The sequence below is a fragment of the Schistocerca piceifrons genome, chromosome 2, assembly GCF_021461385.2.
Source record: "Schistocerca piceifrons isolate TAMUIC-IGC-003096 chromosome 2, iqSchPice1.1, whole genome shotgun sequence".
Classification (NCBI taxonomy): Eukaryota; Metazoa; Arthropoda; class Insecta; order Orthoptera; family Acrididae; genus Schistocerca; species Schistocerca piceifrons.
Genome location: NC_060139.1, coordinates 321298553 through 321322927, shown reverse-complemented (window position 1 = coordinate 321322927; position 24375 = coordinate 321298553). Strand labels below are relative to the sequence as shown.

The 24375-nt window shown below is 39.5% G+C and overlaps 1 protein-coding gene across 2 annotated transcripts in view; it reads right to left on the bottom strand.

Moving 5' to 3' along the window:
- The window catches only part of LOC124776779 (TELO2-interacting protein 1 homolog), a 153002-nt gene that overhangs the window by 118563 nt on the left and 10064 nt on the right, over positions 1–24375 (bottom strand). For both annotated transcript variants that reach the window (XM_047251917.1, XM_047251918.1), the window contains exons 2-3: positions 17925–18136; positions 12664–12800 (exon numbers count right to left, since the gene is read on the bottom strand). In XM_047251917.1, coding sequence (XP_047107873.1) covers positions 12664–12800; positions 17925–18124 — 337 coding nt within the window. In that variant the 5' untranslated portion in view covers positions 18125–18136. The remainder of the gene's footprint in view (positions 1–12663; positions 12801–17924; positions 18137–24375) is intronic.

The window sequence follows — 24375 nt, the reverse complement described above, 5'->3', positions numbered from 1 at the left end:
TCAAGAAACACGGCATCTACCTGGGAAACCATGTCTATGGCCCTCTGAGTCTTGTGGACAAATAGCGCAAGGTGGGTTTCACACGATCATCTTTTTCAAAACCCATGCTGATCCCTACAGAGTAGATTTCTAGTCTCCAGAAAAGTCATTATACTCGAACATAATACGTGTTCCTAAAAAAATTCTATAACTGATCGACATTAAAGATATAGGTCTATAGTTCTGCACATCTGTTCGATGTCCCTTCTTGAAGATGGGGATGACCCGTGCCCTTTTCCAATCCTTTGGAATGCTACGCTCTTCTAGAGACCTACGGTACACCGCTGCAAGAAGGGGGACAACACCTACTACAGTCAATAACAAACAAAAATATCTCAATGAAAAATACTGTCAAGAAAATAAAAGAACATTACACTTTCATGTTTCATGAAGTAGACAAGTATGGATTCATCTAAATTAAGAAACAATTTCCAGTCTCTATACAGTGTTTACATTTTATCCAGATCTGACAGGATATTGCCACAATTTCAATGAGAGAACTCTTTCACATACGTAACTACATCATCTGCACACTGTATGTGGATGCTACTAATATGATCCACTTTGTGATTAATACCTGACTGCTCTGTTTGTTCACAGCATGCCGAAGGTTGTAGGTGGCAAGGACCAACTTATTATTATTATTATTATTATTATTATTATTATTATTAGCGAATGTCCCCATGGGAGAACGATAAGCAGGTGATTAACATTTCTTAATGTTCTTCTTATTTCCCCAGTATTTCTTCATTGCCTCCCCAAAGGCCTTCTTCCTTTCTTCGGTCCACTTTGGTCGGAAAGGTTTAGATTCCGTCTCTGGAGTAAACTTCCACTTGTCGATTTTTCTTCTGAATGTATCCCGGTCTGATGTGTTTGTTATGTCAATTTTTGCCTTTTTCAAATCCTTCTTAACTTCAGTTACCCAGGGTATTGTTGCCTTAAGTGATGTCATATAGTCCAATAGACGTTTAGTTAACCTGTTTCCAGGTAATCTGTCTATATGTCCATAAAACTTCATCCGCCTCTTCCTGATATCTGCCTCGATGTTTGATATTTTTTCGGTTGTCTCGGTAGTCTGCAGCCTGTATCCATCTTGTGTGTATCGTGGTCCTAGGATTTTTCTAATAATTTTTCTCTCTACTTTCTTAATTTCGTGTAAATCTAATTTTCTATTCAGGGAGAGTGTTTCACTTGCATATGTGACTGTTGGTTTGATGACTGTGTTGTAGTGTCTGATTTTAGTGCCTTTTGATAGACATTTCTTGTTATATATATTTTGAATAAGTCCGAATACTTTCTTGATTTTCTGTAATCGGTTTTTTTGTGCTATTTTCTCAAGTCCTGTTGGTTCAATAACTTCACCGAGATACTTAAAGTGCTTGACTCTAGTTATTTCACCATACTTTGTTTTTAGTTTCGAAATATCTAATTTTGAGCAGATGAATTCTGTCCTCTCAAAGGAGATTTGCAGGCCAACCTTCTCAGCACATTCTTTAAGTGTCTCAATTTGTTTTACTGCTGTTTCTTCACTGTCAGTTATAATTGCCAAGTCATCTGCAAACGCTAAATAAGGGATGTTCAATTTTCCTTTACCTCTTCCTAGTTCAATTGGCTTCCAAAAGCTTTGTTTCCTTAGTGTTACTTCCCACTCTTTCATAACTTTGTCCAAAACTATATTGAATAATAGTGGTGAGATCCCACCTCCTTGTCTTACTCCTGTTTTAATTGAGAATGGTTCCGAAATTTCCCCTCTGAATTTAATTTTTGATTTGGTTTCTGTTAGTGTTTGTTCAATTAGTTTTCGGGTTTTAGTGTCTAGGCCTCGTTCTTCGAGAATGTGACATAGAGACTGTCTGTCTATGGAATCGTATGCCTTTTTGAAATCAACGAATGTGCAGATTATTGGTTTTGACCTGATTGCTTTAATCTTTAAAATAGTTTTAAGGTTGAATATCTGTTCCGGGCATGATCTATTAGGACGAAAGCCTGCTTGGTAGTCTGAAATTGTATGTTCTAGTTGTTCTTGTGCCCTCTTTAGGAGACATGCAGATAGAATTTTGTAGGTAACTGGTAAAAGTGAAATGCCTCTGTAGTTGTTTACGTCTGATCTTTCTCCCTTTTTGTGCAATGGGTGAATTAGTGCACACTTCCACTCCTCTGGGATATTTTCTGTCTGCCAAATTTCTTTGATGATGCTAGTGATCTCTTTTAACGAATTTGGACCAAGGTTTTTCAGTAGTTCAGCTACAATTCCATCTTCTCCCGATGATTTATTATTTTTGAGTTTTCTAACGTGACTATAAATTTCTTCTTGAGATGGTGGTAGTGAAGTCTCATTCGTGTGTTCTGGTTGTAATCTGGGGAATCTTGTACTTGGTTGTGGGCAATTTAGGAGTTGTGAGAAATATTTAGCTAGTTCTTGGCAATTTTCTTTGTTAGTTAGTGCCAATTTTCCATTCTGTTTCCGGAAGCAGAGATTTTGTGGAGTGTATCCTTTGATTTGATTTGCGAATATTTTATAAAAATCTTGAGTGTTGTGGTTCTTAAAGTTTTCTTCAATTGTGTTTAGCTGTTCATTAAGGTATTTTCTTTTAGTTTGTCTAAGTATTTTAGCTGTTTGTTTTCTCACTTTGAAAAATGTTTGTTGTGTGGTTTCTGATTTGTCACAATTGTAATTTAAAAAGGCTTGTTGTCTCTCTTCTAATGCGTTATCACAATTCGAATTCCACCATGGATGCTTGGATATTTTCTTTAACGGAATCAAATCTCTTGCTTTCTGTATAATTTTCGTTCGGAAATCTTTCCAGTTGTTTGTTGGTTGTTTATCCCATGCTTCTGTAATTTCTGATTCCTTGATATTTTTCAAGTCAAATTTGGGAATTAGTGGTGATTTCCTTTGGCGTTTCCTTTTTGGAGTGAATTTAATTTTAACTCTGGTAAGGTAGTGGTCAGAATCTATATTTGCCCCTCTGCGGACTTGAACGTCGTGTATTTCTTTCTGGAAGTCATAGGAGATCGCAACATGGTCTATTTGAAATTCACCAAGCTGAAGGTTTGGTGATCTCCATGTTTTTTGTTTCTTGGGGTCTTTTCGAAGTGATGTTGTCACGATTTTTAGGTTGTTTTGCTGACATAACTCGATGAGTCTCATGCCGTTCTTGTTTGTGAATTTGTGTGCAGGGTAATTACCGACTGTTTTTTTATATTTCCTCTCTTTGCCAATTTGCGCGTTGAAATCCCCTAGAAGAATTTTTACATCCTCCTTTGGAATTTTGGACATTTCAGTTTCGAGTTTTTCCCAAAATTTTTCTGTCTTCTCCGGTTCTTTTTTGTTGGCAATGTTGGTAGGTGCATGAACATTAATAAATGTATATATTTTGTTGGTGTGCTTGATTCGCATGGTCATTAGTCTGTTACTGATTTGATTCATGTCTATAACAGAGTCAAGGGTGTCCTTATTTACAATAAAAGCCATGCCAAATATTGCAGCTCCTTTGCCAATTTTCTTGTCTGTTTTACTTTTAAAGATACGGTAATTGTTGTAGTCTATTGTTTCTGAATCAGTGAATCTGGTCTCTTGGAGAGCAAGGATTTGAATTTTCTGTTTGTTGAGTTCTGTTGTAAGATTATGAAGTTTGCCTGTCTGAATTAGTGTCTGAATGTTAAAAGTGCCAATAAATGTATGGGACTTTCGTGGACGTTTACTAGAGAACTCCGACTTTCTCTGTCGTACGAGCCCAAGCTCCCCAGAATCCGATAGCTTGGTTGTCGCCACAGGGCGAGAGGATTGGCCACCTGGGGTAATATTAATTTTACTTGTACGAATCATACTGCTTGTAATTAAGTTCCAGCTAATGCTGGGTAGTTAGAACCAGGGATTGTTAGTTCCTGGAGCTTGGTGTTCAGCCGCACCTCACATGGTGAACAGACGCTGGCCAGAGTACCGGTGGTTGCCACACAGACGTGTCTGGGCTTTTCAATATGCTTTATCTTGTTGATAATGCTTGCCTCTTCCGCCAGTTCCGCCGTACCGATGATCTTCATCTCCGTCTTCACTACCGTTGAGTATTATTATTATTATTATTATTCTTTCTTTTCTCAGATGTTATGTCTGGTCAAAAATAAAAGTGACGCGGACCTTGATCAAGCGTGACTTCCTTTTAACTGTACGGTATATGTTACATTGCATTTAGGAACTTTCGGGTTATTGAACATGTATCAATAATTACGGATTTCTGTAATTGTATATATATGTTTGGATGTAGCGGTATTGCGTTGATGTACTGGTGGATATTGTGCGGTATGACTCCTGTAGTTGATAGTATAATCGGTATAATGTCAACTTTATCCTGATGCCACATATCCTTGACTTCCTCAGTCAGCTGGATGTATTTCTCAATTTTTTCTCCTGTTTTCTTCTGTATATTTGTTGTATTGGGTATGGATATTTCGATTAGTTGTGTTAATTTCTTCTTTTTATTGGTGAGTATGATGTCAGGTTTATTATGTGGTGTTGTTTTACCTGTTATAATGGTTCTGTTCCGGTATAATTTGTATTCATCATTCTCCAGTACATTTTGTGGTGCATACTTGTATGTCGGAACGTGTTGTTTTATTAGTTTATGTTTTATGGCAACTTGTTGATGTATTATTTTTGCTACATTGTCATGTCTTCTGGGGTATTCTGTATTTGCTAGTATTGTACATCCGCTGGTGGTGTGATCTACTGTTTCTATTTGTTGTTTGCAAAGTCTGCATTTATCCGTTGTGGTATTGGGATCTTTAATAATATGCTTGCTGTAATATCTGGTGTTTATTGTTTGATCCTGTATTGCAATCATGAATCCTTCCGTCTCACTGTATATATTGCCTTTTCTTAGTCATGTGTTGGATGCGTCTTGATCGATGTGTGGCTGTGTTAGATGATACGAATGCTTGCCATGTAGTGTTTTCTTTTTCCAATTTACTTTCTTCGTATCTGTTGATGTTATGTGATCTAAAGGGTTGTAGAAGTGGTTATGAAATTGCAGTGGTGTAGCCGATGTATTTATATGAGTGATTGCTTTGTGTATTTTGCTAGTTTCTGCTCGTTCTAGAAAGAATTTTCTTAAATTGTCTACCTGTCCATAATGTAGGTTTTTTATGTCAATGAATCCCCTTCCTCCTTCCTTTCTGCTTAATGTGAATCTTTCTGTTGCTGAATGTATGTGATGTATTCCATATTTGTGGCATTGTGATCGTGTAAGGGTATTGAGTGCTTCTAGGTCTGTGTTACTCCATTTCACTACTCCAAATGAGTAGGTCAATATTGGTATAGCATAAGTATTTATAGCTTTTGTCTTGTTTCTTGCTGTCAATTCTGTTTTCAGTATTTTTGTTAGTCTTTGTCTATATTTTTCTTTTAGTTCTTCTTTAATATTTGTATTATCTATTCCTATTTTTTGTCTGTATCCTAGATATTTATAGGCATCTGTTTTTTCCATCGCTTCTATGGAGTCACTGTGGTTATCCAATATGTAATCTTCTTGTTTAGTGTGTTTTCCCTTGACTATGCTATTTTTCTTACATTTGTCTGTTCCAAAAGCCATATTTATATCATTGCTGAATACTTCTGTTATCTTTAGTAATTGGTTGAGTTGTTGATTGGTTGCTGCCAGCAGCTTTAGATCATCCATGTATAGCAAATGTGTGATTTTGTGTGGGTATGGTCCAGTATTATAATATCCATAATTTGTATTATTTAGCATGTTGGATAGTGGGTTCAGAGCAAGACAGAACCAGAAAGGACTTAATGAGTCTCCTTGGTATATTCCACGCTTAATCTGTATTGGCTGTGATGTGATATTATCTGAATTTGTTTGGATATTAAGTGTGGTTTTCCAGTTTTTCATTACTATGTTTAGGAACTGTATCAATTTAGGATCTACTTTGTATATTTCCAATATCTGTGGTAACCATGAGTGGGGTACACTATCAAAAGCTTTTTGGTAATCAATGTATGCATAGTGTAGCGACCTTTGTTTGGTTTTAGCTTGATATGTCACCTCTTTATCTATTATCAGTTGCTCTTTACATCCACGTGCTCATTTGCAGCAGCCTTTTTGTTCTTCATTCATAATTTTGTTCTGTGTTGTATGTGTCATTAATTTCTGTGTAATGACTGAAGTTAATATTTTGTAGATTGTTGGTAGGCATGTTATAGGGCGATATTTAGCTGGGTTTGCTGTGTCTGCTTGATCTTTAGGTTTCAGATAGGTTATTCCATGTGTAAGTGTATCAGGGAATGTGTATGGGTCTGCAATGTAACTGTTAAATAATTTAGTTAGATGTGAATGTGTTGATGTGAACGTCTTTAGCCAGAAATTTGCTATTTTATCATTTCCAGGGGCAAACGAATTGTGCGTAGAAATAATTGCTCAGGTGACTTCATGTTGCAAAATTATCACTTCAGGCATTTGTGGTATCATCTTGTATGAGTCTGTTTCTGTTTGTATCCACCGTGCATGTCTGTTATGTTGCTCCAGAAGTGTTCCATGTCTGTTATGTTTGGTGGATTGTCTATTTTAATGCGTGTGTTATCTATTGTCTGGTAAAATTTCTTTTGGTTTGTGTTGAATGTTTGGTTTTGTTTCCTTCTATTTTCACTTTTTTTTGTATCTTCTAAGTCGTTTGGCCAATGCTTGTAATTTCTGCTTCTTTTCATCTAATTGCTCTATTGCTTCTTGTTGTGAGATTTTACCTAACCTTTTTCGTTTTTTGTCTGATATTTCATTTCTTATAAATTGTGTTAGCTGTCCGATGTCTTTTCTCAGGTTTTCTATTCTGATCTGTAGCCTGTGTTGCCATGCTGGTTTTGTGGGTTTCTTCTGTGTATTCGTTGGTTCTGATCTCTGCCTAGTGTGTATATTTAGTGTTGTGAGTGCTCCTACATAAACCAGTAGTTGTAACTCTTCCATAGTTGTATTTTCATTTATTTTGTTGTGTATGATTGTGTTGATAGTTGTTATTGTTGTTTCGACTTGTGGGTTATTTGGTGGTCTATGCAAGAATGGTCTAATGTCTGTATTTGTGCCTTTGTATTCTATATATGTCAACTGAATTTTTTCTTCTATATCTAACATGTGTGTCACTTCATGTTCTATTTGTGCTTGTTCCGGTGGCTGTCTTAAGATTTCGTTTTCCTCTGATTGTTTAATTGATGCATTTTGTTCTTTGTTTGTTTTCTCTGGGATGTTTGAGTCCATTACTGTATTTTCTTCTTCTTCTAATTGCACATTATTTTGTTCCAGTATTTGTTGTACTTGTTGTTTGATGTTTTCTAGTTCTGACTGGGGTATCCTGTTATTTTTTATTATTACACGGATCTGATCAGCTAGTCGTTGTTCTGTTAAAAATTTTAATTCTGGGTATCTGGTAATAAATGTTGTGTATACTTGTGATCTGTATCCAGTTGTGTTGGTTCCTAGGTTTGTTGCTTGGTAATAACAGAACAAGAGGCGTCGATTAACTTCATCTGACCATCTCATCCTCTGTCTTTGTTTTCCTCTTAGGGTGGTTGCAGGAAGCATATCCTGCAAAACACCTCTACTTAGATTTAAATCATTTTCCAGTTGGCTAGCAGTGTCGTTACCATTGTGGGCGGGCATAGGGTTCAAGCGTCGTCCCCGACCATGACGGCGCTTGTCCGAGGCTTCTTTAGTTCTGTCCTGAACCAAGTAATCACGCTAAAAGGGGGGTTAGCCCTATTAGTGGTTTGTTCTTTTCGTCGCCTTTTACGACTGGCAGAACATACTGAAGGCCGATTCTTTTCCCGGGCCTCCACATTAAGCAGAAAGGAAGGAGGAAGGGGATTCATTGACATAAAAAACCTACATTATGGACAGGTAGACAATTTAAGAAAATTATTATTATTATTATTATTATTATTATCATTATCAGGAAAAACTGCAGCAACTATGGAACCAGACTGAAGACTTATTAGCAAACAAAAACTTAACTTGCCTTTCTTAATGGGGAGACAGTGTCAGGAGTGAGAGTAATATCCAGCACACCTCTAGGAACAGCAATAACATTGTTATTGTTTGTGAAACTGGTATAAATAACCTGACAGATAACATCTATGGTTCCCAGAACAGTTTTTAGATAACAATTCTGTACAGGGAACTCATCCAACTAGATAAGAGTTAAATATGACAAACTTCTAGACGGTCAACATTTGCTGCAAACAAGCACAGTTGACTTTTATCATAAAATTTGATCTACTGTAGTGGTGGGAAATAAATGAAGAGAACAAATACTGTATGGCTACATGAACAAAGAACAGATAAGTATCAAAATTTGATTCAAATCATTTGTTAGTATTGGCAGTTCAGTGCAGAGGGGAGGGTAATGTTGTTACCAGCACACAATAAGTGTATCACACAGAACAGAAGCCACATACAGAATGCTGTGCAGTAACTGCAGCACAGTTGATTCATGGGGTATCCCTGGAAAAATAGTCCATACACGGGGATATGACAGGAACAGCCATTCAAAGTAAAAACAGTCTAGTAAACATAGGCTCTAAAATGCATACCTTAAGAGCCATGAGTACTTATTCATTTTTTGACACTGTGAAACAAATCAATTCTACTCCAAGCTCTTTGTTTTTCATATTTCAAGAGGTGGTAGTATAGACCAAAACAAGAACAAAAGTCCAGGAAACATGAGTGTGCACTTGTTCATCCTCACTACTGCGAAGCACATCTTTTATACTGAACAAGTGCTCAAAAGCCCCCCTTAAGGTATACATTTTAGAGCCCAAGTTTACTAGACCTTTTTGGTTCATAACACTTCCTTCCAAAACATGGAAAGGATTGAGCTTGGAGTAGAAGAGATTTGTTTCATAGTACCGAAGATGAAGAAGTGCTCATAGCCCTTAAGATACACATCTTAGAGCCAATGATTAGTAGACATTTTTTCTTTGTATGATTGTCCTTGTCACATCCTTGAATACTGATGATCCCTCCTGGGACACCTTGGATAATTTGGCTGCTTTCCCCGTATGACCCTGCCTTTTATTGGGTAAGAAATGCCTGTGACTGGACTTTGGTAGGAGGTGGTGGGTGGATATTTCAATAACTCCTGCTTTCCAATGCAGATATGGCATCCAGGTTGTAAAGAAAAGACTTTTTGGCATGGAACAGGTGACAATTGTCAAAGTGAAAGTACCGCTTGTGATTGGTTTGCTTTAAATGAACAGATGTATTCATGGAGCCATCTGAGAGGTAGAGACTGACATCTAGGAAGGTAGCTCGTTGGCTTGATCAGGACCAGATGAAGTAGATTTGAGAGAAGGTGTCGACGTTATGGAGGAAAAAGTAAAGGCTCTCCTTGCCAGGAGTCTAGATCCTGAAAATGCTATCAGTGAATGTGAACCAGTTAAGAGGTATAAGTGTTGACTGGATTGGAAGGATAGCTCTGAGAGGTCCATAAATAAGATGGCATAGGTTGGTGAGATGCGAGTATTCATGACAATACCACGAATTTGTTTATAGATTTGGCCTTCATAAGGGAAATAACTGAAGATCCATCCGAACGTGGTTGGCTTGGAGGATCAGGAAAGAGGTGGTGGGTTTGGTAACAGGGCACTGGAGAAGGTCGTGTTCCGTGGCTACGAAGACATGGAACAGTTCCTTTGATGACCAATGCCTCCAAACTTTTGTCTGTAACCTCTCATCCTACATTCACGACACTGCCCACTTCCTTTGCCACCTCTCCACCACACATTCTGTCCTGTTACTACCTTAATCCTTGTTGGTCATTGTGGATGCAACATCCTTTTACATCAATATAATTAAAGACCATGGCTTTGTGTCCACAGCAACAGTTAACAATAAACCAAACAAAATTTTGGTGGTGCATGACAGGAATCCACTTGTCATTGACATCACTAGAATAATAGTGCAACTATCTCAAACGCTACACATAAAAGGACACAAGTTACTTCATACATGCTGTAGGTGGAACTATGCCAAGTAATGTCTTTCATTACAGAGTTTTATACTTAGTTGTTGACTAAGTACATAGTTGGCAAGTTTTTACAGACTTCATTCTATATGTGCATGAGTACAATATGACAAACATAATAATAAAAATACTCACAGTCAAACAATGGAAAGCCAAGAATGGAATGTAAAAATATTATGAAAAGGATAGTTTCTACTCACCATATAACGGAGTTGCCTGAGTCGCAGATAGATGCAAAAAAAAAAGACTGATACAAAATGAACTTTTGGTCACATCCTTTGTTGAAAATAGATGAGAGACAGACACAAAGACACAAAGACAAAGACACACACACACACACACACACACACACACACACAAATGCAACTTACACACCCATAAGCACAGTCTCTGGCTGCCAAGGCTAGAATGCAAGCAGCAGCACATGCTGGGAGAAACAAACTGTGTGGTAGTGGTAAGGAGGAGGCAGGGGCGGGGGAGGGGGAGGGATAGCATATGGTAGGGATGGGGAACGGTAACAGTGGATGGGGAGCACTGGTGGTATAGAGAGCTGTGCAGTGCTGGAATGGACACAGGGAAGAGGATAGGTGAGCAAAAGACAATGGCTAACAAAGGTTGAGGCCATGAGGGTTACGGGAACGTATGAGATATTGTACGGAGAGTTCCCACCTCTGCAATTAAGCAAAGCTGGTGTTGGTGGGAAGGATCAAGATGGCACAGACTGTGAGGCAGTCATTGAAATGGAGAACATAATGTTGGGTAGCGTGCTCAGCAAATCGGTGATTCAGCTGTTTCTTGGCATGGTTTGTCGGCGGCCATTGATGTGGACAGACAGCTTGTTTGTTGTCATGCCCATGTCGAATGCAGCAGAGTGGTTGCAGTTTAGCTTGTAGATCACATGACTCATTTCAAGGGTAGTCCTGCTTTTGTTGGGATAGGTGATGCTAATGACTGGACTGGAGTAGATGATGGTGGGAGGAGGTATGGGACCTGTCTAGCATCTAGGTCTATTACAGGGATATTATCCATGAGGCCAGAGGTTGGGAGCAAGGGTTGTGTAGGGAGGGCAAGGATATAGTGTAGGTTCAGTGGGTAGCAGATTACTACTGTGATAGTGGTGGGAAGGATAGTGGGTAACACATTTCTCATTTCAGGGCACAACAAGAGGTAGTCAGAAACCTGGTGGAGAATGTGATTCAGTTTCTCCAGTCGTGGGTGGTACTGAGTCATGAGGGGCATGCTCTCCCGTGGCCAGACAGTAGGATTTTGGGACATGGTGGGTGACTGGAGATATAAGGCACAGGAGATGTGCCTTTGTACAAGGCTGGGAGGGCATTATGATCTGTGAATGCCTCAGTGACACCCTTGGTATATTTCAAGAGGGACAGATTGTGACTACAGATGTGATGGCCACAGCTGCCTAGGCTGTGTGGAAGAGACTTCTTGGTATGAAACAGATGGTAGCTGTTGAACCCCTGGTCTTAACCCCTTGTCTCATGGCTCACATCCCTGTAATATGACCTAGAGGCATGACCTGTCCCATACCTCCCCCCACCACTACCTACTCCAATCTGGTCACAAACATCACCTATCCCACCAAAGGCAGGGCTACCTGTAAAACCAGTTATGTGATCTACAAGCTAAGCTATAACCATTATGCTGCATTCTACGTGGGCATGACAACAAATAAGCTGTCTGTCCACATGAATAGCCACTGACAAACTGCAGCTAAGAAACAGCTGGACCACCCTGTTGCTCAGCATGCTGCCCAACACAATGTTCTTCATTTCAATGACTGCTTCACAGCCTGTGCCATCTTGATCCTTCCCACCAACAGTGAGCTTTTCTGAATTGTGCTGGTGGGAACTCTCCCTGCAATATATCCTACCTTCCCGTAACCCTCCTGTCCTCAACCTTCATTAGTCATTGTTATTACCCATCTAGCCCCTTCCCTGGTTCCATTCCAGCACTACATTGTCCTCTATTCCACCAACATACCCAGTCTCTTCACGTCTCTCCTTTTCTGTTAACCCTCCCCTCTCCCCCACCCTCTATCTAACCTCCCGACTGTACCTAACTGCCCTATCCTCTCTCCACCTCGTCCCTGCACACTCTCACTAACAGAATAATGTGCTGCTGCTCGCAGTCTGGCCTTGGTAGCCAGAGACTGAGGTCTTGTGTGTGTGTGTGTGTGTGTGTGTGTGTGTGTGTGTGTGTGTGTGTGTGTGTGTGTGTGTGTGTGTTTTGTCTATTTCTCATGAAGGCCTGTTTGGCTGAAAGCTCTGATTGACAGTCTTTTATTGTGCCTATCTGCAACTCAACATCTCCACTATATGGTAATTAGCAACTGTTGTCTTTAAATAATAACACTGTATCACAGTAAAAGTCTTATCAGCTAATGTCGCTATCTTAAGAAAAGAGTTAAAAATTAAATCCTTGGGCTTTATATTTTCAACACCAAGTTTTCTTTTCATATGACCTCTTAAAGATAACTTGGCTTCAAATTTTTCTTACCTAAGGAATTATTCCTAAGTATTACTACACATTCAATCACTATTTCTATTTCTGATGCCTAAAGTAAAAAATTCATTGCAAAGTCTTGATTAAAATACTTACTTAAATTCTCTTGATCTTTGTCATACAAATGATTAAATATCAGTGTATATATTCTGAAAAATGTGTTGATGTTATCAGCCTCCGTTACTTTCAGAAGAATCTTTAAAGAATCAACAAGGGCCTGTCGGGTTTTCAACCTAAAACAATAAATTTGGAAGTACGACATTGCCATTTTTTCTACAGCAAATCTCATAAAAAATTTTCTACAGCAAATCTCATAAAAAAAACTATGTCAATAACCTTACCACATGATTTCATGGTTTAGCTGCATGATACCTCTATTCCTAAGTACATGCATTATCTATATACTGTTATAAATGCTTTGACTTATCTCATAATCACATATTTTAATATTACTAAATATTTTTGAAGAAAAAATCAAAATAATGAAAAAATAGCTAAAAGTAATCAAATGGCAGCCAGGACTGAAAATCAGAACAACTGAAACAGTATCTAGTAATATAAAAACCAATACTTAATACGCTGTTACTCTCCTGTTAAAAATAGTCCTTCAGTATTTATTTACATCTATGCTCTACAAGCACATGTACCGTGAGCGGCAGGCACATCATCATACCACTCTATGAATGTCTCTTAGAGAGGGAAAAATAAGTATATTTCAGCATGGGTTCTAATCTCAATGACCCTGCTCTCATACAAAATAGACTGCCTGACAAAACAAATGTAGCACCCAGAAAACACAGTTAGATGTCAATGTAATTCAGTACACATACTCACCATTGACAGATATGTAAATATTAGAGTTACAGGTCTCTGTGGCAGGTACAACAGCAACCTAAGTGCATTAGTGTTGTTCATGTCTATGATTCTGCCATTACGGTAAGGTATGTTGTTGTTGTGGTCTTCAGTCCTGAGACTGGTTTGATGCAGCTCTCCATGCTACTCTATCCTGTGCAAGCTTCTTCATCTCCCAGTACCTACTGCAACCTACATCCTTCTGAATATCAGGGGCATCAATAGCATCAGATGAGTGATGCCTCATACATGAGACAGCATTACCAATACCTCACAGAGTTTGGTGTGAATTTTGCTTGTGTGCGCGCGTGTGTGTGTGTGTGTGTGTGTGTGTGTGTGTGTGTGTATGTTTTCTGTTTCGGAAGGAGCATTCTTTTTGCCTGAAAGCTAAAAGTTTAACAGTCTTTTTCATTGTGCCCGTTCATGACTCAATGTCACCTATACGTAGTGAGTAGCTATATATCCTTTTCATATTGTCGTCTTTCCCCATTGCGGGTTTTGTAGCATCTCAATCAAGTAATGATGTTGTTGTTCTCAATCAAATAATGATGTTGTTCTTGTTGTGGTCTTCAGTCCGAAGACTGGTTTGATGTAGCTCTCCTTGCTACTCTATCCTGTGCAAGCCTCTTCATTTCCGCATAACTACTCCAACCTACATCCTTCTGAATCTGCTTACTGTATTCATTTCTTTGTCTCCGTCTACGATTTTTACCCCCACATTTCCTTTCAGTACTAAACTGGTGATCCCTTGATGTCTCAGAATGTGTCCTATGAACTGATCCCTTCTTTTAGTCATATTGTCCCACAAACTCTCCCCCCTCCCCCTCCCCCAATTCTATTCAGTGCATCCTCATTAGTTACATGATCTACACCTCTAATCTTCAGCATTCTTCTGTAGCACCTCATTTTGGAAGCTTCTATTCTCTTTTTATTTAAACTGTGTATTGTCCATATTTCACTTTTATACATGGCTACACTCCAAACAAATACTTTCAGAAAAGATTTCCTGATGCTTAAATCTAGACTCGATGTTAACAAATTTCTCTTCAGAAATGGCTTTTTTGCCTTTGCCAGTCTACATTTTGTATCATCAGTTATTTTGCTGCCCAAATAGCAAAACTCATCTACTATTTTAAGTCTCATTTCCTAATCTAATTCCCTGACCATCACCTGATTTACTTCATCTACATTCCATTATCCTAGTTTTGCTTTTGTTGACGTTCATCTTATATTCTCCTTTCAAGACACTGTCCATTCTGTTAAGCTGCTATTCCAAGTTCTTTGCTGTCTCCGACAGAATTACAAGTCATCAGCAAACCTCAGATTAGATTAGATTCGGTTTTTGTTCCATAGACGCAAAAAATGAGATTATTCTCGTGGGTGTGGAACATGTCAGAAAGTATAACAAAAACATAAAACATTTGAATATAACACTTACTACCCTGATCATTTATCAGGAGATTGTCGAAATAGGTGAATACAATGCGGTAAATTGGAACAGCTAATATTTACAGAATTAACACACTGTCAGAATGAAACATTGTTATGCACTATTAATAAATAGTTCATACACAAAATATCCTAATCTTGACTGTTGTGACCAAGTGCCGCCAAAACTGAAATCTAACAGACATTTTTACTTAAGCTGGCTTAACAGTCTCAGTTAAGATATTCATGTATTAGAAAGTTTTTATTTCTCCTCCCAGAACTTTAATTCCTTCTCCAAATTTTTCTTTTGTTTCCTTTACTACTCACTCAATACACAGATTGAATAACATCAGGGATAGGCCCTGTCCCACTCCCTTCACTGCTTCCCTTTCATGCCCCTCCACTCTTCTAAATGCCATCTGGTTTCTGTACAAATTGTAAATAGCCTTTCGCTCCTTATATTTTACCACTGCCACCTTTAGAATGTGAAAGAGAGTACGCCAGTCAACACTGTCAAAAGCTTTCTCTACATCTACAAATGCTATAAACATAACAGGCTTGCCTTTCCTTAACCTATCTTCTATGAGAAGTCATAGAGTCAGTATTGCTTCATGTTCCTACATTCCTAGAGAATCCAAAATGATCTTCCCCAAGGTCAGCTTGCATCAGTTTTTCCATCTTTCAAATAATAGAAAATCCTAAAACTGAGGTGTGATGTTCCCCGGCTGTTACCACAAACTGTTTCCTCTCATCACCCACCCACCCCATCAGCTCATAGCACACTTTTAAGGCTGAGTACTTTTTTCTTTGTGCACTATTCTAGTCATGCCAAACAGTATTCACTGAGGAATACCCCAAACTGATAAGTTATGGAGGACTTGTGGTACTGATCTGCTCCTAGTTCAAGAATCTCTTGTTGAACTAAGCCACCAAAGGGTTTCTCAAGATTCTTTCCATTTAGTGGCACCATCCATTGCTACTAGCGGTAAATATTAAACAACCCTAACCCTAATTTAAACCATATGGCATAGGGACTCCTACTTTTACACAGTCCACTAATGTCAACCGTATTCACTATAGACTCTATGATAACAGGTATTTAAGCAATGAAGCATCACAATTTGTTATTGATGAGGTTTCTTCTATCCTACTCCCTCCTAATTTGATCATTTTTCTGTTATGAGACTGGTTCTCTATGGATTCCACCAAATATACTGCTAAGAATTCAGATCACAGGCATTGTCATTATTTGTGTGTCTTGTGAAGCAATGATGGCAGCAAATGCCATTTGAAGTGATGGAAACATAAACAAGTGTGTCTACAGCTGTTTTCAAGTGCCCAATGAGAAAGCAGCAGACAGATGTTTAGTTTCAGAGTTAGGAGTTGAAGTATTTGCGCCAAATCCTGAAATGAATACAACCATAGAATTTGCAATGTATCTGGAAAAACAATAGCTTTCATCCTCAAAGTTAACATGGTATACAGCCCAAATAATGATTTTTAACTGTTCAGTAATTGTAGTGAATTTGTTCCTTACATCACTTTCACTGGCTTCCAAAACTCACAATCAATCTATTATCTTCCAATCTACCCTAGACCTCAGGCTATGCTAACACCACAACCTCTCCAGAATGAGATTTTCACTCTGCAGCGGAGTGTGCGCTGATATGAAACTTCCTGGCAGATTAAAATTGTGTACTGGACCAAGACTTGAACTCGGGACCTTTGCCTTTCGTGGGCAACTGCTCTACCAACTGAACTACCCAAGCACGACTCACGCCCCATCCTCACAGATACTGGCAGAAGTAAAGCTGTGAGGATGGGGCGTGAGTCGTGCTTGGGTAGCTCAGTTGGTAGAGCATTTGCCCGCGAAAGGCAAAGGTCTCGAGTTCGAGTCTCGGTCTGGCACACAGTTTTAATCTGGCAGGAAGTTTCACCACAACCTCTCTCCAAAGACTTGCTTTCAGTCAGGTCATATTTGCTGGCTTCACCAACTCACACCCGCGCAACCAAAACATTTAACCCAGAATTATTTTACTTAAAATGTAAGTTTCTCTTTACGAGTTCATTTGCAGTGCATCCATTTTGGTTAGAATGAAAAAGTAAGAAAGGTTCCATATGTAACCCATAGCCAATCACTATACTTACACCTATTAATCGTGAAATATTATGAGTAATAAATGTTACTGACTGGAATGTTTTTGCATCATAATAATTTAACATACAGTCAGAGAAATAGCTTTCACAAAACAATGTGTGTAAAAAGAGCGAGTAAAATCTTGAAAAGATTTCAAAGTGTCGCAAAGCTTGCCAATTTAGTTTAAAAATTCAGAAATATTACACTGTATATTTTGGAAAGTGAAAAAATCTAGTGTCCTACGACTACAATATAAATAAGTCACAACAGGAATCAGCAAACACATACGGCTGTAACAATTTGTAGGGATATGAAATGGAACAAAAAAAGTTCAGTCATAGATAAAGTGGGTGGTAGACTTCGGTTCATACGTTGGATACTAGGAAAATGTAATCGGTCTATAAATGGGCTTGCTTACAGAACATACGTGTGACCCATCTTAGAATATTGCTCAGTGTAAGGGCCCCATACCAAATACGACTTGCACGGGACATTGAATATATACAAACAAGTGCAGAACAAATAGTCACAGGTTTGTCTGATACACAAGTTATTGCCACAGAGATGCAGAGGCAACTGAAATGACATGCTTAAAGACAGACGCAAATTACCCTATGAAAACTTATTTACATAATTTCAAGAACCAACATTAAATGAGGAATCTAAACATAATCTTCAGCAAGTATGTATATACCATGAAGACAAAACTGGACTACTTACAGCATGCACAGTGCTACTTAAGTAATCGCATGTGAATACCCGAACGGAATAGGAAGAAGCTCTAATAATTTGTACAGTGGGAATTACCCTCTTTCATGCACTACCCATTGGTTTGCAGAGTATAGATGTAGAAACATATCTGGAGCAATGATTGGCCATATACTCTCAAAGCACGATTGACTATGTATTCTCAAAACAGGAAAAAAAAACTACATTCTACCTTGTCTGTGGTGCGCGGAGATGAGCTTCCAATGGAAACATCACATATGCCTGTAGGGCCTGCAATGCTTCCCGTGGGCAGCACAATAAGACAGTGTTCAGTTTCATTATATTGTCCAATGTTGGATCTTTCATAACAGCTGTGCAGAGTGGCCGCAAGCGGCTGAACTCTGCTGCAGCTGCCGCTTCTGCTGACTGCATCTGAATGCTTTCCTTTATTCATGAAACAATAATGAAAGTCACAATATAAAAAAATGCAAGTGGGAGTAATAAAAGCTTGAAATCACAAAACAAGTTCACATTACAGCAAATGTAAAGAATGGTTGTAATTTATCATCACTGTTGATTAGCTTTTTTTAAGAAGCAATGAAGCAACTGAATAAAAAATAGAAAGAGAATAAAATTGTAATGAGATACAGATACCAAAGCCATGGTACAAAAAAATGACATAACTCTTTTTGCCAAATGCAAGGACTAACCTCTGAATGGGATTTGCATCCTACTAACCACAGAAAGTCTGGGTAAAGATTAATGAAGAAAGAATGCAAATACAAATAGACTGACAAAGCATTAAGTGCTCAAAACACTCCGATAACTAGGAGTCTAACACTGTGAACAGTGGAAATCTGGAGGAAAAAACAAAGACACCTATCAAACCTAGTACTTCACAGTAGCATGTAAAGCATCACGTAAAAAATAAAACATAAAACAAGAATATATTAAAACATTTGTGACTAAGTACTAGATGACGATGCTTCACATTATAGGCCAATTTACTTCCACAGTGTTCAAAACTTGTATGAGGTACACTGTATCACTGATCCATGATTTATATAATTTTGAACTACAGAGTCCACCAGAAAAATGTATACACTCTTAGACACGCTCTATCGAGATATCGATATTGTCTTTCAATTTGAGTTACGAGTGTGGTGTAGTATGATCTTTGGCTCAACAGCTGTTAGTACTTTCATCTCGGTATTGAGAAAACAAGATGGCTGTAGCACGCTTGACATACGAACAGCGAAAATGTATTGTGGAGTGGTTTTTCAATTTTGATAACACCATTGAATTGCAACATCAGTGGAGGCGGGTTTTTAAAACAGAACCACCAACCTAGCTAAAAATTAAATGCATCATTGCCAAGTTTGAAATGCATGGAACGAGTTGTGATATTCACAAAGGAAGATCAGGAAGACAGCACACATCTACAAGTCCTGCTTCGTCAGCTCTCATGTTGGAAACATTTGTTAATTCTCAACAGAAGTCTGCTATGCACTGTGCACGTGAAGTGGGGGTTAGCAGTACAAGTGTACAAAGAATTCTGAAAGCTGCAAAGTGGAAAGTTGACATTCCACGATTATTGCACACGGTTAATAATGACAATCCTGATCGCCAAATGCAATTTTGTAAACGGTATCAGCAAATGGTAACTGATGATGAACAATTTGTGACAAAGGCAGTGTGGAGTGACAAGGCACAATTTAAACTTGATGGAACCATTAATCGGCATAACAGTGTGGACTAGGCACTGGGAAATCCGCATGTTTATGTGGATAAAGTGGTCAATCTACCAGGGGTTCATGTGTGGTGCGGACTATCATCTAGGGGCTTAGTAGGACCCTTCATCTTTGATGCTACTGTCACTAGAGAAGTGGACCTGGAAATGTTACGTCCATCAATTTTGCCAGGTATACGTGCGCTTTATGGAGCTGATGAAGAGGTCTTCTACCAACTGGACAGGACATCCCCACCCTACCACCTAGCCATACGAGCTTTCCTGGATGACAATTTTCCGGGGCACTGGATTGGTCAAAGCGAGCCCATTGAGTTCCCTCCACAGTCACCAGGTCTAACACCTATGGACTTTTACTTGTGGGGAACTGTGAAAGATAATATCTATCGACATAAGCCATGCATGCTGGAGGAACTTCGCCAGGAGATTTCAGTGACACGTACAGTGATCTCCACTCTAAAATTGACTGACATAGTCGCGGCCATAGTCTTGTTCATGAAGGAAGGGACACTCGATGGTAAACATTCGTGATAAAGGAAGTTTTAAGAAAACGAGATTATTGCATAATAGACATAAAACAAGGCTTAGTGTTATAGACAGAGAGATGGTAAATGAAATGTGTTTCGCTGTCAAGAGGGTACTGCATGAAGCCTTAAGCAACTAAACCGTAGCAGAATATTATCGTAGCATGTCTCTCAAAACCAGAGGAAATTCTGATCATATGTAAAGGCTGTTAGTGGTATCAAAGATAGTGCCCAGACATTCACTCATGGACGAGAAAGGAATTGAAACTGAAGGTACAAAGCAAAAGCAGAACTGCTTAATTCTGTTTTCAAATGTTTCTTTACAAAGGGAAACCCATGAGTACTGTGCCCCAATTCTCGTACTTCTGCAAGAAAAAGTGAAATGAATGTTAGTGTCAGTGATATTGAGAGACTGCTGACATATGTAAAACAAAACAAAGCTCCAGGGCCTGATGGGATCTCTATCAGATTCTATACTGAACTGCAGCTGAGTTAGCCATTTTGTTAAACATAACACACCAAAAATCAGTCAAGCAAAACACTGTGCCCAGTAGTTGGAAGACAGCACAGGTCACGTGTATCTACAACAATGGCACCAAAAGTGATCCACAAAACCACCACCCAATATCCTTGACAACCATTTGTTGCAGAATCTTAGAACATATTCCGAGCTTAAATGTGAAGAAGTATCTTGAACAGAATGACTTCCTCCATGCGAACTAGCATGTATTCCAAAAACATTCATGGTGTGAAACTGAACTTGTGCTTTTCTCCCAAGATATACTGAAAGTTATGGATCAAGCCAGTCAAGTAGGCTAGATACTGCGTTTCTTGACTTCCAAAAGGCATTTGACTCAGTACCACAAGTACACTTACTAACCAAAGCCTCAGGTTGGTGCACAAACGTGTATTGTTTCTCCATAAATTAAATAAACAGAACAGATACACATAACAGAGACTTCAGTCATCAATAATACATTCTCCTTCACTATTTACAACAGTCTGCCAAAGCTAGAAACTTTTCAATTCTGCAACAATAGAAATCATGTGGTTTCGAGGCAAAGAACTCATCAAGCCATGTTCAGAATGCATTTTGTCCGGAAAAGGAAGTTCCTTGAATGATGTTTGAGAGAAATTGGAAAAGATGAAGATCTGAGGGCACAAGTTCAGGTGAATAAGGTGAGTGTGGAATAACTTCCCAACCCAGATCCTGTATAGTGTTTTTTGTCACTCCAGTAGAATGCGCGTCACTTCACGCAGACTTCCTGGTCATTGTTCTTGGGGTGCACCGCAAGATGTCTCACTTGTTGCTTGTTGACAATAAATATCAGCAGTGATGATTAGACCTTGGGGAAGCTATTCATAGCACACCACACCATTACTGTTCCACCAAAATTGTCATACAGTAAGTAGGAAACCTACTCCCACCTCACTCGAATTGACCACACAATCACTCTATCTCACACGCAGTAAGACAGCAGAAAAAGAGCGAACGGTGCTATATATGAGATTACAACACAAGTAAAATGACAAATGAACTAAAAAAAGAAACAAGAAAATGTCACTGGCAGACCACTTACAAAAAACATGTGTGAGCCAGCCAACCTGTTAACATATTAAAATCATCTCTCTGATATCTTGGGAAAAATATTGGACAGTTCACGAAACTTTAAAACTCTAACCACATTCATTTGAATGTTTCCTAAAATAGAGGACAAATACATCAGCAAATCCACTGTGCCCCACTGGTCAGAAAATAAAACACAGTCCAGTAAAATGTGGCGCACAGTGATCTGTAGACTACAAGCATCTGGAGGGTCCTCAGACTGGAGCAGGAAGTTATGCATTATTGAGCTCTGGCCTATGCACAAACAAGTAAGGAGGACCTCATCCCGTCGATGTGGCTGGAAGGAGGTACGCCACGGACACATCATGGGCTTTACTAAACGGAGCTTATTCTCTGTCACTTCCAGCCACTCATCCTCCCACCAATGAAAGACTCCAAATATCAACAGAAAGATTAGAGCATGCAGGGAGATGGCAAACTAAAATAACTGAGGATCATGATACACCAACTTCACTGTTAAATCTGTCCTTCCATTCCCTGCAATACGCATGTGTCCTGGTACCCAGCAGAAAGACACCTCCTTCTTGCAGTTGTCGTAATGGTAGGCAGGCATCCTGGACAATCTGTGCTACTTTATGCACTGGATACAAATGTTGTAGAGAGTGAAGGGCACTCAGAGAATTGGAACAGACAAGAAATTTAGTACTGGAAGAACATCCCATCTCCTCCAGAGCCCAAAAGTTCACATATAATTCTGCATCGAAGACAGTAAAGTCTTGAGACAGCCGGACCCTGACAACACGATTCAGGAAAACAACAGAGCAACCAACAGAGTCCCCTGTTTAGACCCATCTGTAATGACAGGTACACACCAGTGGTGCTCACACAAAATATCAGGAAATATTGCATTAAAAACAGAAGCAGGAGATTAAGCCCGCCTGTACTGCACTAAATCTAAAATTATACTGGGCCGCTGCAGTGACCACAGTGGCAAGCAGTTAAAACCCTGGATTTGGGATGGACATGCTCCACACACCGAGTGATTCCAGCACTTGTTGCACTCAGGTCCTAAACAGCATTGTTGCTCATGCATGATTGGGGAAAAGGCATTCCACATGCAGACAAGCAACAGTATGGTAAGTGGCTCAAGTGAGAGATGTGAGGAACTTGCGAGTCTGTTGCACCACAAGGAGCTGTCACCGGATGGTGAGTGGTGGTTTCCCAGCCTCAGCACAGAAACTGGGGGTGGGGCTGGTCTTCCAAAGCACCTGTGACCAGCCTAATCCCTTCATGGTGGATGACATCATGAATCTTCAGGTAGAAAGGCCTCACTGACGGATACACTGTGTATTCATAGTACAGCTGTGAATGCACAAAAGCCCTATAAAACTGGAGCAGACACCCCTGTCTGCTGCCCAAGGCCTGTGGCTAAGGCACTTTATGATATTCAGCACCTTCTGGGCTCTGGCTTTCAGTTCCTTTGGGTGTGGTAACTATGATAATTTGGAGTAAAAAATGAGGCCCAGAAACCTCACTGAGTCTTTAAAATGTAGAACGGTGTCCCTCAGAAGCAAGTTGGGTAAATTACAAATATGACAAGAACAATTAAAATATGCACGTGCACACACACACACACGCGCACACACACACACACACACACACACACACACACACACACACACACACTTAAGGAGCACTTTACAGAACTCTGTACCACATATGTGATATTGTTGATGACTATGGCAAAGAGGGTACCACTTAAAACACTGCCCTGAGTAACACCATTCTCCTATTCCAAATTATCTGACAGCATGTCACCAACTCAAGATCTAAAACAATGCTTAGACAGAAAGGACCATGTGAAAACGGGGAGCTGGCCACAAAATCCCCACTGATGGAGTGGGACCAGAATATTGTGTCTCCAAGTAGTGTTGAACACCTTACCGATATCAAAGAATATGCCAGGACAGTGATGTTCACACAGGAAAGCCTGCTGAATAGCTGCCTCTAGTAGGGTCAGGTTGTCAACAGCGGACCAAAATCTCCGGAATCCACACTGAGAGCAGCTAAGGAGTTGCCTGGTTTCTAAAAACAACCAGACAAGGTAATGGGTAACCATACACTCCAGGGTCTTTCCTAGACAGCTTGTTAAGGCAATGTTCCAGTAACTACTGGGACACATGTGGTACTTTCCTGGTTTGAGGAGAGGTATCAGAATTGCCTGTCTCTAGGAATCAGGGAAGTTGGGTGTCTGCCATGTAAGATAAATTTGGTTGTGACTTGGTGCAGTGTCTGCAGTGTCATGAGTATCAGACACTGCTGACTCCAGCTCGCAAATGGAGAAAGGGGAGTTGTAAGATGCTCTGCCATCATCTGAGCAATGCCCCTGAGCTTTGTTTGGAGACACCTGTTTCAGCACTGCTGCTATTGGTTAACCAGCTGTGTTTAGCATAAATCCTGCAGATGGCTTCTCATACTTTCGTAGAACAAGTGGAACGGTTGACGAAGGCCAGGAACACTTGCCATGGCCTTTTCCTGTTTTCCTTAATTACGTGTGAAGCCTTGGCTCTTGCGACATGAAATGCTGCGAGGTTCTCTGCTGTCAGGCAGCACTTAAACCATAGAAAAAAAAAAACACAAACCTGGCCCAGATTGCTAGGTGACACTCACCAGTCCACCAAGATACAAGTTGCCTCCGAAGATCAGCTGAAGGCTTTGGGATGGATAAGTCAGTGGTATGATGGATCATTCATGTAATGTGTGGTCCACCCATTCCTGGATACTGTCACAGTGTTCAAATACAGACCACTGGTTGAACAGCACCCAGTTAGCCCTACTGACCATC